Source organism: Amblyraja radiata, chromosome 10, assembly GCF_010909765.2.
Source record: "Amblyraja radiata isolate CabotCenter1 chromosome 10, sAmbRad1.1.pri, whole genome shotgun sequence".
NCBI lineage: Eukaryota > Metazoa > Chordata > Chondrichthyes > Rajiformes > Rajidae > Amblyraja > Amblyraja radiata.
The window spans coordinates 24,917,321-24,931,346 of record NC_045965.1 but is presented as its reverse complement, the minus strand read 5'-3'; the positions used below and the strand labels follow the sequence as shown (position 1 = coordinate 24,931,346).

The 14,026-nt window shown below is 43.4% G+C and overlaps 1 protein-coding gene across 1 annotated transcript in view; it reads right to left on the bottom strand.

Moving 5' to 3' along the window:
* Nucleotides 1-1,238: 1,238 nt before the first annotated feature.
* Nucleotides 1,239-14,026, bottom strand: part of LOC116977693 (neurogenic locus notch homolog protein 2-like) — a 168,446-nt gene continuing 155,658 nt past the window's right edge. The window contains exons 30-34 of the mRNA XM_033028368.1: nt 12,934-13,102; nt 10,913-11,217; nt 9,324-9,471; nt 8,028-8,125; nt 1,239-7,053 (exon numbers count right to left, since the gene is read on the bottom strand). Coding sequence (XP_032884259.1) covers nt 5,668-7,053; nt 8,028-8,125; nt 9,324-9,471; nt 10,913-11,217; nt 12,934-13,102 — 2,106 coding nt within the window. The 3' untranslated portion in view covers nt 1,239-5,667. The remainder of the gene's footprint in view (nt 7,054-8,027; nt 8,126-9,323; nt 9,472-10,912; nt 11,218-12,933; nt 13,103-14,026) is intronic.

Sequence of the window (14,026 nt, the reverse complement as noted above, 5' to 3'; positions counted from 1 at the left end):
TTTTGTCGATCCCCATTCATCCTGTACTGACCCCCAATGAGCGAAGGAAATAGGCAACATTTCGGGTCAAGACCCTTCTTCAGACAAAATGCATTGTCTGAACTTAAAAGCATTCTATGCTCGCATTGAGTAATAGGCCAACAGATATCCATCCCCACAGATTCTAGTGTGCATGTTCCCATGGTCACTCTTGCAGAAATAAGACCGGGCTTCTTAAGGGTGAACCCATGAAAAGCAACTGGCCTGGATGGAGTCCCAGGCCGCATCCTAATATCCCTGTCCCACTTAGGAAACCTGAACGGAAACCTCTGGTGACCTTGCCAGTGACCCAACGTTTCCATGAGGTCGCTGGAGGTTTTGGTCACTCTCCCTAATGGTCGAAAGTGGTTTCCGCGTGTCGAGGCTTCATCCAGGTTGCTTCGATTTTTTCAACAAAATCAAAACCGGCCTCGACTAAAAATAGGTTGCCGTTTGGTTGAAGCCAGTGAAGTGGGGTCACTATTTATTTACAGGCAGTCGAAGACCATTTCCTTTGCTGACCGGCCATTTTGATTGGCTCATTGGAGTTTTCAGGACCTAGAAGACCCGCCAGTAGGTAAAATGTCCGCTAACTTTATTAAACTTCTTAAAACTGTCTCAACTCCTTCTCTCCCCCCCCCCCCCCCCCCTCTCTCTAAAGGACTTATCGTGCTCTGTGGCAGCCGTTTACCTTCCTCTTCATCGTGCAGACAGCGCTCCTCCCCTCTCCATGGCCCCCACCTTCGCGATGTGTGTGCGCGTGTGCGGTCGGCAGCAAAGATCCTATAGGATCTTTGGTCGGTAGATGCAGCTCACGCTTCGGTCGATCCAGGTCGAGGCTTTCCAGGCGAATGATCAAAACCTCCGGCAACTTCATGGAAACCTTGGGTCGCGGGCAAGGTCACCAGAGGTTTCCGTTCAGGTTTCCTAAGTGGCACAGGGGCATTAGGACCTGCTCAGATCAACTAGCAGGTGTGTTCACAGATATCTTTAATCTCTCCATACTCCGTTCTGAGGTACCCACCTGCTTCATGAAGAAGACTTTCACCCAAAGGAAAGCAAAATCTTATGCCTTAATGACTATCGTCCAGTGGGCTTGACATCCAAGAAGCACAAACATTAATGAAACACCAACAATTTCTAGTTCCATCTCTCAAGTAGGACCATGTCTTAAAGGACATAGGGAGAGATATAGCACAGAAATGGCAACGAGAGAAAAATCCGCCTTGAATACACATTTTAATATTCACTTTTTGTACAAAGTAGATTATGACAATGGAAAGGATTGTGCTGATAAAAAAAAGACTAATTTGAGAATTGAACAAAGAAAAGAGATTTCAGATTCTGGAATTTTGAGCAAAAAACAAAGTGCTGGAGGAAGTCAGTGGGTCAGGCAACCTCCGTGGAGGGAAATGGACAGATGATGTTTCGGGTCAGGACCCTTCATCAATCTGAAGAGTCTCAAGCAAAATCACTGACATTTCAGGTCAAGATCCTTCATCAGAACCCATTCCTTTTCTCCACAGATGCTGCCTGTCTTGCTGAGTTACTCTAGTATTTTTTATCTATCTTCGGTTTAAACCAGCGTCTGCAGTACCTTCCGACACAATATAGCTATGTTTCATTATTAAATTCTTCAAAGGACAGTGAACCAGCTTTGTTCTTTAATACCAATCCATGGTTTCAATGTGTACTTCTGTATGCAGACAAATGGGCAGATTAATTTCCACACAAAGACAGATGAATATACATTTTAAACATTTATCATGTTACATTTTGTACTTCATGTATAAATCACAATCTTCAAAAATACTTATGTAAAAATCCATTTGAAAACTTTTTCTTGAAAAGCTTTTAAGTGTAAAAGTTAAAAAATAGTATTTCATCCACTAGTTCAATGCATTCAATAGTTCATCTAATATGAATAAGCATTTTTTTTAGTACATATACATTTAAAAGATACAATGTCATACAAAGTTAGCTTATTTACATTAATTCATCAGGCTTGTGATTCCCAGGCCATTGGTTCTGTAGTTTCAATGTAGTTGAGTGCGTGTTGCACACATGGGTTATTGTCATGTGATAGTCTGCATGACATCCATCTATAGCACCCAGGCATCTACATTTCTAGCTTGCTTTGGGAAAAGACCAGGAGTTTGAGATTTTGGAGATTTATTTCACACTTAATGATGGGAAGAAATATTCGTGCTGAAGGGCGGGACATTGGGGCAAGTTCGAAATGCACTGGACAAACAAAAAGGATTATGCACTGTGACTACAAACACATGAACTCAGTCAAGAATGAAAATGCCCTGGTGAAATGTTTATTTTTTTTAATGAGTTTTCTCTTTACCGGTACATTAACTTGGAATTTGTCTAATCTTGAAAAGTAAAATCTGTTGGGAAGACAATTGCAAAATCAAGACAATGCGATTCCTTTGATTGGCATTTTTGAAGGATTGGATGATAGAAATCAGGTGGGAATCTTTCTCGGTTGTTTCCTATTTAGGCTTCTGATGGTTGTTCAAATCGAAGAGCTCAGAATTTAGCTCGCAGATTTAAAGTGCAACATTGCATTGAGGGGTGAAAGCATCTGTACTAGAGGGATGGAGAGTGTGAATGACCTTTAAATAAACTTTAAAGATTCATTATAAATTACTTAGGCAAAGTTGTACTTATAAAACATGTCAAACATGTCACAAGGTTGGTTTGGTACAGTATTACAAACTGTTCAACTGATCAATTATAAAATCCATTAAAGTTGCTGCAAGCTAGATTCATTTATCTATATGGGCTTTGATATATTTGCAAAAACTAAGTGAAAGATTCTGATTTTTCAGACTTACAAATCACTTTTGGAAAGTGCAATTAAAGACACAAATTAAAAATCCCAAATTATAACACTATTCCAACCACTCTATTCCAGGATCAACCTGCATTCCTGGTGTCATTTTAAGTTTCCAACAATTGTCTTTTTTGCAATTAGAGTAGGGGGTGACCGTCAGAGATTTATATCGGCCACTTTATTCACAAACATCTGGCTGAGTTGACACCAAAACATCAAAGGCTGTGTTATTATGTTGGGATGGGGTTATGATGGAAAAGGACGAGGATAACAAGCTGGTAATTTTGAGAATTTACAATCCAGGTCAATAAGCTAAAAATAGAAATGTCTATTAATGCTAAAACATTATTTGAATGGAATCGGAAAGTTGCCTTGCTGATTTTCATGTTATTCAACAAATTCCTTCATGATCCGTTTCAGGTGCTGTGTTTGGGAGGCAAGTCCCAAAGGCCTGCATTTACTATCCTCTTATCAACAGTATACGCTCTTTGATCCAGTTATGATCGATCACAAACAATTCACAGACCAATGGGTGAGATATATTTGATAGATACCCTCTGCTTTCTTTCAAAGTTCCTTTCAATTATTTGTTTTTGTCTAAATTTAAATGGTTTCTTCTACATACATTTCACAGGAAATACAGAACCCTAACTTTTTTTCTCAAAAAATAATATACATTGTGGATATAAATGAAGAAAGAAATCAAAAACTCCAAGGTACAGCTGGAACTTAACCAACGATAAAGCAGTCTCTGAACATCTTACGCAGTAGAAGAACAAGCCCATGAGACAAGATTCATACTTTAAATCCCTCGATCACCAACAGAAGAATCCAAGTACCTGTAAAATTAACGGCTTTTAAATATTTCTTTGTGTTTCATAAATACAGTGAAAAGTTGCAATTCCCAAGACTGAATTCTTCACGTGGGAACTTTCAATTTAACACCGTGTTTCTTCATCGTAGCATAAAGTTCAAATTTTTGAGGAAAAAGTTAGAAGTGGTTCAAACACAAAAAGAAATTATTTCAGACTCAGAAATTGGCAAGATTTGTGCAACAAAGAGCTTCAGGAAGAAAAGGTGATGGATATATGAACTGATCCATGTCACCCAAGGCCCAGCTCAGGGCAAAACGTAGAGAATGTTCAGTTTGGTCTCTGCCCTTCTGCAAACTGTGGCTTTACTCAAACCTCTTGGCACGTTGATGCACTTTTGAAACAAGCGTAACATCAGGCTGACTGCCAGATGTGCAACCTCGCCTGACTGGAGATGAACTTGACACAATGTCAGCAGCTGGGAAAATCTTCCTGAATGGACTCGGTCTCACAAATTAAACTGAGGCAAGTTCCTTATGCAGACTGGGTGGCCAAACTGAGATAAATTGTCCCCAAGAAAAGGTCTGAATCATCAACTTTTAGACGGTGGACACTGGATTGCCAGTGACATAATTTCTTATTGCTTCAGTGAAAAAGTCTTAATGTCATACACCATTTGTTACTTCACTCAAGCTTCCAACTCGATAAATGCATTCTAACTATCCCTGATATATCGTAACAGAGATACAAGAATCTAGATTGGATCATAGTCACATTAAAGGAATTAATCGTCCCAGACACTCTATTTTTCATAGGGCTTTCACTGGACTGTAGCAGATCGACATATCTGAATCCCATACTCTTGCTAAGTACCAGTTCTTGCAGATGACTGTCTCGAGAACAACAATGATCAAATCAGGAAAAATCGTTCATACCAAACCATTGCACAAGGACACTCGAAATATTCAAAGAAGCTTGTTTCACCATGAGTTCTTGTCATTACATTCTTGTTTGCAAATTACTGCACAATCAAGGGCAGCTGAAGACAATTACATGGGTGGAAGAGTTTTTTTTAAATAATATGTTTTCTGAGGAAGTGCTCCCGAGACTAAATTGTAGCAGGTATCAGAGAAAACATCAAGTTTTAAGTTTGCTTCTTCAAATGAAACTAGAAAAAAAAATCTGTTGGTGAATCTGTGTAATAGATTCCCTAAAAATGTTATACTTCACAAGACATGCATGACAAAGGAACGATTAAAAAATTTATGCCTAACCGACTTAAAAAATTAATATAAAAGCATAGTAACAATGCTCAGCTATCCCACTTGCCTACCCCTTTGCTAGGCTGTTGCTGGTTAAATAAGTCATTGGTACAAGTTCATGTGAAGGCACTATATCCACAATACAGTGCCACAAATAAGCAACAGCGAGCAATGGATGAGAGTCTGAACTACTGGATTACATCATCTACCCTACCTCTTCCCACCCCCAGCCCCGAATACAAAACAAAAAACTGTGCAGCGTTGCATTTTCTTCAATGACTTGATTCCCAAGGTGTGTTACCAAGACCTGGTGTTGCTGTCAAATAGTCTGCAAACAAGTGCCAACTTCAACATGGTGTGCCCTCTATATGCGAGAAGGATACCATGGAGGGAGATGCTGACAACCATGCAAGCCAAGCTTGTTTTCACTGGGCCATGTTGCTGAAAGGGAGTTTAAAAAAAAAAAACTTGAGCCACACAGACATGGAAACAGGCAGTGATTAAAATAAATAAAACACCCAAAAGCATAACATCATGTCAGGTCTCTGAAGTCCAAGGGAGCTGATCTTGCAGTTAATAGGAACAGTTTCTCCATTTCATTCTTCTGCCACCCACCCCATCCTCCCACCGCAACGGTGATGGGAAATCTCCCGGCAGACATTCAAGGAATTCTTCTTCCTTCATTTCAGGCTGTCAGACATCTCTCCTCCTCAGCTCGGTTCCACTGTGTTCAGGCAAACACTTGCATGTTGCTCCTTTGCTGCTCTGGCATGTGCGAGACGAGCTGGCGTTGCCCGATCGGGGCTGGGCTGGGCGTAATGTCTGACCAGTCGGACGTAGAATGCGGAGAGGAGCTGGACCACTGATCGGGCGACTCAGGGGAGGGCGTTAAGTACGGGTGCTCACTCTGGAGGTGGATGTTGTGGTTCGGGGTATTATCCGTCGCCGAGACATAGCTGTGCTGAGATGGAGGGGTGGGGAACTTGTCGATCTGCACTGAACTCGGTAGCTTGTGATAAGCTGGCAGGGTGGCTTGTGAGGCCTGAGCCTCTTGGCTCGCGGGCAGCATGGAGTTGTTCATTTGACCATTTGGCAGCCGGATGATGTCCGACATTTGGTGCATGTTGCCAACAGGGACTGGTGTCATGGAGCTGCAGTAAGTTTGCCCTTGCTGCTGTGTTACTTGCGAGTTCTGCTGCCTTGCTGGTTGCGACGTGCCACTATTCATCGACTGGTATGCCAGCAGCTGGGGCAGCTGCTCCCTGACCATGGTCATGTGCATGGCAGGCACGTTTGGCTGCAGCACACCGTTCTGTTGATGGATTGTGGGGTATGAACTGGAGACCTGGTGCAGGATACCCAGCAGTGGACTGTACTGGGAGGTGGCGATTCCCATTCGATTCATCCAGTCTTGTTGCATGTTCATGTGACCGACCCGGCCCAAAGACAACCCCAAGTTGGAGCTTTGCCCAGCAATGGAAGGATGCGACATGGAGGGGAGGACTTGACTCAGGACCGAGTTGGAGCCCACGTTGATACCTTTCATTTCACTGAGGTTTGAGAAGGACATTGCCAGTTGACCCTGTAGTGAAATGGAAGGGTGCAGAGATGCTACTGGTGTTTGCTGGTGCACCCCTGAATTTAGTAGAGGTGGAGATGTGGTGGACAAGAAGGTGTGTGGAGATTCTAGTGATTCGACTGGCGACAAAGCCACTGAGCTCTCCACAAGGGTCTCTTTACCACTGCCGATGGATCTTTTCCGCCGCCTGGCTTTTGCCTCCTTGGAGTCTTTAGCACTGCCTGGAGCCAGGCTCTTTGTGCTGGGTTTTCTTGCCTTCTTGCCCATGGGGGTTAGCTTGAGGCTGGAGCAGCCTGTCAGGCAGGTGGCGGGGGACATGGTGGGTCCCATCATGGGTCCCCCCATGCCCTGCGGACTACGGACCAGGTTGTACTCATCCAACAGCTGCACAATGTCATGGTGCATTCGCTCATGAGCGATGTCCCGGGGGAGTCTGTCCATGTGGTCGGTGATATCACGGTTGGAATAGTGGTCCAGTAGAATCTTGGTGGCCTCGAAGCTGCCTTCCCGTGCAGCAAGAAACAAGGCTGTCTCCTCCTGCAAAATGAACAAGAGTTTACAGATAGAGTAACGATAGGCTCGTACAAGTAAAGCAAGTGAAACTTAATTTTTAACCAGGCTTGTCTTATGTAAGTGGGGTGAAACATCCTCTGTCTATAGGAGGTATGTCCTTCATCAGGCAAGGAGACCAAAATTGTACACAATACTCATGTCACCAGAGCCCCATATAATTGTAGTATGTCATTTCTCAAATCCTCTTACAATATAGGCCAATGTGTCCATGGCATTCCTCACTGCCTGCTACTCCTATATGTTAGCTTTTGGTGATTTGTGTGTAAAGGACTCCCATGTCCCTTTGGACATCAACATTACTCAATCTCTCAGACTTTCCAATATTTTATATCAAGATGGAGAATCTCATTGTCACGTTCTCCCTCTGCCATGTAGTTGCTCACTCACTTTAGTTTGTGACTTTTTTTCTCCATCTACTTGCCTGGGTCTTAAATCTTTAACATCCTTAGCTCAAAACAAATCAATTATTTTCATTTCTCGAGTCTTCAGTGGAGCCCTATCCAAAAGTCTAGGTAAGACTGGAGGATACCTAGAGACTTCCATCACCCTCACAACAATTGGAAAGTTACGGTGATATTCGGTTCTTTAGAAAGAATTTTGGGGAGGGAGAGCTGTGGCTTCCTTTCTCTCAGCTTTCTACTTCACATTCAACCCTGCCAACATCGCTTTGGTAGTAAGGTATGGCGTGGGGGGGAAAACAGAGGCAGGGAAGTAATGAGAGAGATATTGGGGGGTAACGCATATGAGAAATGCCATGATAATGGGGTGGGGGGTTGGACGGGCCAAGCTTCAGACTGATGGGAAATTGCAAAAAAAGCGTTTCAGTCATAGAAGGATAGGTAACAAGGTGTGTGGGATTAACTGGCAGTGAATGACACATTAGGAACCTGCAGCACTCCAGTATGGGGATGTGTTGTCTATACTGCAAGACACTTTACCTTATTGTCCTGCATGTCCTTGTTGGCTCCATTCTTCAGCAGGGCCCGGGTTGCATCCACATTGTTAACAGCTGCTGCCCAGTGAAGTGCCGATTTACCTGATAGGACAACAAAGCATGTGTTAAAGATAATCATTCCATCCAGAGAATATTGCCAAATATGAACCTACCTTAAGCTTGCAGTGTGGAACAGGAGTGAGATATTTTATTAACCCGGATTAGAACATTTTCCTGTGGAATCCACTATCACCCTACTTCACAAGAAACATTTCTATTGTGTGTTCCTTCACGCCAATTGCATCTATCACATTTATTATATTTTCAGTGGCCCGCATTAATACATTATCGTTCCTCCGGTCAACATACTTTAGTTTAGTTTAGTTTAGTTTAGAGATACAGTGCGGAAACAGGCCCTTTGGCCCACCGGGACCGAGCCGACCAGAGATACCCGCACACTACACACTATCCTACACACATCAGGGCCAATTTTTTACATTTACCAAGTCAATTAACCAACAAAGCTGTACGTCTTTGGAGTGTGAGAGGAAACTGAAGATCTCGGAGAAAACCCACGCAGGTCATGGGGAGAACATACAAACTCCGTACAGACAGCACCAGTAGTCAGGATCGAACCCGGGTCTCCGGCGTTGTATTCACTGTAAGGCTGCAACTCTACCGCTGCGCCACTGTACTTTGTAACTTTGTCAGCACCAGAGGTGGCTGCTATTTGTATACATTGGGTATGCAAGCAAGGAATCTCACTGTGCCTAGTCACATGTGACAATAAAGTAACCCATTCCATTCCAAGTACAGTTGACCCAAAATGTCACCTATCCATGTTTTCCAGTGATGCTGCCTGACCCGCTGAGTTATTCTAGCACCGTGTGTCTTTTTTTTTTAGTAAACCAGCATCTGCAGGTCTCTGTTTGTGTTGTTGATTTCCCCCTAGCTATTGTACCCTCAATTAGTAATAGTAACCATTAATTGGCTATTTACTTCATCACAGTATACAAGATGGCTGGTGTGTATAGTACCCTTCAAGAAGCAGTTTGAGAGAGAGTTAGATATAGCTCTTAGGGTTAACAGAATCAAGGGATGTGGGGAGAAAGCAGGAACGGGGTACTGATTTTAGATGATCAGCCATGATCATATTGAATGGCGGTGCTGGCCCGAAGGGCCGAATGGCCTACTCCTGCACCCATTCTCCATGTTTCTATGTAAACTGTGGGTTGGCGCAAACTGAGCTCATGAAAGGTGCTGCCTAAATCTCTCTCTTTAAATCCCATGTTCCTCTTACCATGATCATCCACAGCATTAACATCGGCATGGCAATTAATCAGCTCAACCACCATGCCCTCAACAGCAAGGCGTGCAGCGAGGATCAGAGGAGTGGTCCCGTCGTTCATTCGGCAATCCAGGTCTGTGGCTCTGTTCCGAATAAGAATCTAGATCAAGAGAGAGAGCAGCTCATCACTTCAACAGCTAGTACACCCTTCTCTCGCTCCTGTCCCATCACATACTCTCCTCCCATCGAGCTATCAACCCATCTCACCACTACAGATATCAACACCGACCAATTTGTGTCATTAATATCGATTTTAAATTTACTCTCAAAAAGTAAACTCTAGCAACATCTGGAACCACTAATTATGCTGCTATATTTATTCATGTCAGTATTTTAATAAAATACGCATTGTCTGACACCACATTTTTTACGTTTAAAAAAATCATGTTATAATGCAAAAACATTTCCATAGTTGCATTCTCGCAAAGATGTGTAATTTGTACAAATAAAAACGTAACAATTTATCAAAATCAAAGTTAGATGTTAAGTTGGGCAATACGGTAGATGCACTTTTCTATGCCTTCATCATTTACTTGGATTTAATATTGGCCTTAACATTCCCAAGTGTGCATCTGCAATTCACAGGAAATCTGAAGTCAAGACTGCTGCGAATTTTAAAAAGCAAAACAAGAAATATTTGGCTGTTAGCAGAATAACTGGGACATTCAGCAACTGGAATATTCGCAACAGTGAGGGGAAAAAGAATAACAAATGTAAACCAATTCTGATCAGAGGTTTCACCTTTACATCATTCAGGAACAGGACTTTCTCTCCTTAACACCAGTTTAACTGTTCTTATTTTGTCTTGTGTCCATCACATCAACTCCCTGGCAACAGGTTCATAGTTCATAAATTCTAGGAGCAGAATTAGGCCATTCGGCCCATCAAGTATACTCCACCATTCAATCATGGCTGATCTATCTTTCCCTCTCAATCCCATTCTTCTGCCATCCATAACCTCTGACACCCGTACTAATCATGAATCTGTCAATCTCTGCCTTAAAAATATCCATCGACAGCCTCCACAGCCTTCTGTGGCAATGAATTCCACAGATTCACCAAGAAATTCCTCCCCACCTTCTTTCTAAAGGTACGTCCTTTTATTCTGAGGCTATGACCTCTGGTCCTAGACTCTCCCACTAGTGGAAACATTCTCTCCACACTCTATCAAGGTCTTTCACTATTGGAGTGCCCATGAACAGCATCTCGTATTTCGCTCGGGCAGCTTACAGACCAGTGGTATGAATATTGATTTATCCAACTTCAGGTAGCATTGGCATTCCCTCTCTATCCCTACTCCACCCAAGTCGCAATAGCTTTTTTTCACCCAACAAACAGCTAACAATTGCCTGTTTCCTTTATCGTTACATTTTTGCATATCTTTCATTATTCTTTATCTCTCTACATCATTGTCTATATCTCTCGTTTCCCTTATCCCCAACCAGTCTGAAAGGGCTCGACCCGAAATGTCACCCATTCCTTCTCTACGGAGATGCTGCCTGTCCAACTGAGCTACTCCAGCTTTTTGTGTCTATCTTCACCTGAAACACCCCTTGAGCATCCGCTGCAACGGCCGCATGGAGAGGTGACCGACCCATGTTGTCCTGGGCATTGGCATCCGCTCCTGCATCAAGGAGGCACTTGGCCGCATCCGCCCGAGCATAGCGTGCTGCCAGGTGGAGTGATGTCTCCCCGGTCCGGTCAGTCTGGGAATGGAGGCTGGCACCCTGATAGATGAGGTCAGTGATGGCATTGGCCGACGAGTCCTCAGTTTCTTCCTCCAACTCGATTCCAGTGTCCAGACCACCACCCCGCAGCGAGGCCAACATAAGAGGTGTAAAGCCATCTGCAACCAAAACAACAGCCAATATCAACTGGAGGACTGATGGACATTCAAAAGGATAAACACAACCACAAGGCAAAAAACAGGTCATTTAATTCAAGTTTATTTTCCATGTGAGCTGATCTCTGATCTTCTTCATCCAAACCTGACATCACATCCTTCACCATTGTCTTCAATAGGGACAAACCCAGTTTCCCCTCAAGCTCTTCTCTCAGAATCACCTCACATAAAACATGTAGTATTAAGTCCCACATCCTAAGGATGTTTCGGATATGAGTCTTCTTCTTCTTATCGAGTCCACACACAAGATTAGAAGTTGTTCAGCAAGAGCTGAACACACTTCTCGGCATCTGCACAATGGTGTCTGTCGGATATGAGTGAACATCTGATATTCATGGCTTCCTGCTTTTTGACTCGTCTATAAGCAGAAAAATCTCTCCATCAATTTTTCTGAAGGCTCCTCATAATTTTAATGGCTTCAGGTCCTCTTTTTCCAAAGAGCCAACCTTTCCTGATGCGTGTATCCATTTTGTTCCACAATTCCTCCATGCACCTACTTTCTTCTGCACATAGTATTCAACAGCAACCTCTCAGTTTGCGAGTCATCTTCTTCTTGAAATAAATACCATGTCTTATTTTTATTTCTAAACCCAAGGACTGCATGAAGATTTACAGTTTGTTTTCTAAATGGTGCCCGACTAGGAAAAGGGGAGATGCAGCGAGACCTGGGTGTCATGGTACACCAGTCATTGAAAGTGAGCATGCAGGTGCAGCAGGCAGTGAAGAAAGCGAATGGTATGTTAGCTTTCATAGCAAAAGGATTTGAGTATAGGAACAGGGAGGTTCTACTGCAGGTTGTACAGGGTCTTGGTGAGACCACACCTGGAGTATTGTGTACAGTTTGGTCTCCAAATCTGAGGAAGGACATTATTGCCATAGAGGGAGTGCAGAGAAGGTTCACCAGACTGATTCCTGGGATGTCAGGACTGTCTTATGAAGAAAGACTGGATAGACTTGGTTTATACTCTCTAGAATTTAGGAGATGAGAGGGGATCTTATAGAAACTTACAAAATTCTTAAGGGGTTGGACAGGCTAGATGCAGGAAGATTGCTTCCCGATGTTGGGGAAGTCCAGGACAAGGGGTCACAGCTTAAGGATAAGGGGGAAATCCTTTAAACCGAGATGAGAAGAACTTTTTTCACACACGAGAGTGGTGAATCTCTGGAACTCCCTGCCACAGAGGGTAGTCGAGGCCAGTTCATTGGCTATATTTAAGAGGGAGTTAGATGTGGCCCTTGTGGCTAAGGGGATCAGAGGGTATGGAGAGAAGGCAGGTACGGGATACTGAGTTGGATGATCAGCCATGATCATATTGAATGGCGGTGCAGGCTCGAAGGGCCGAATGGCCTACTCCTGCACCTAATTTCTATGTTTCTATGTTTCTATGTTTTCTGACATCTCAGGCTGAAAATCACAAACATACAGCTCACTAGAAATCTCACAGCATAATGTTGCGGAAAGTCAGGTCTGCAGATTTTGACCTTCCTAGTTGCTCATTCCCAGTTTGTTTGGAACCTAGCCGGAGGCAAATGCTCATCCACAAAGTTAATTATCAATTTCCTTGCAATAGCAACGGGAAATATTAGAATTTAAACCATAAATCTTGAAGCACAAATGCAAATCATTGCCACAGTGTTTATGAGTGTTTCTATTCATACCTGGACCTCTCACATTAACGTCCATGCAGTGGGCATCCTGTTCTCCTTGGGGTGGTGTCAGGGCCAGGGATGGTGTTAAACGGACATCGGCAGCCACAAGATGCTGCTGTGTCCATGGCCGATGGTCAACCTGGTCTTTATTCTCCGAGAGCAGAGCTTGATCTTCAGTCTGTGAAGAACAAAGTGAAGTTGCTATCAACGCAACAGCAGATCTCTTACCCAACATCCCCCACTCTCTCAACCTCTGGCACAAACAGGAGCAGACCCCTATCAACACACAAACAGACCTCTCTGTATAACCAGGAGCACTATGGCCGGGAGATATTGCAGATGCAGAGTATTATCCATGAAGAACATCTGCAGAATATCACCCAGTTGAGATAAAGTGGAAGAAGTTCAGAAGGTGTAAAGAAATAGGACAAGCTGGTATGGGAAATGGTGGCTGATACTCCTGTGTAGCATTCTCAACAGGTCAAACATTGGGCCAAAAGTCTGGTAATCGTTTTGAGAATTCCATGTAAATGGTAAACCATAAACTGATTTGATCAAGGAGAGAGAGGTAAAGCAAAGCAACAGTGGGACGACAAAGTGGCGCAACAGTAGGGTTAGTGCCTTACAATGGCAGAAACCCAGGTTCAGTCCTGACTATGGGTGCTGTTTGTGTGGAGTTTGTACGCCCGCCCTGTGATCGCTTGGGTTTTTGCCGGGTGCTCCGGTTTCCTCCAGCATTGCAGAGATTTGCAGGTTTGTAAGTTAATTGACGTCTGAAAATAGTCCTTATTGTGTAGGATAGAACTAGTGATCATTGGTTGGCCCGGACTCGGTGAAAACAACTGAATTCAGTTGGCAATTTCAACCTTTGTTGGAGAATGGAGACAATTTTGCAATCAAAGAGTTGCTACACTGCGCCTGGTTAATGGCAGATGGGGACTGGATACGTTAGGTTACATGTTGAGTGGCGATTATCATACAACAGACATAAGACCATGTGTGATTTAATCACATGAGCCAGACCTCAAGTGACTGCTGCTGTGGCAAGTATTACCACATGGCACACATTACATGATCATTGGTTTTGGATTATCACTACTTC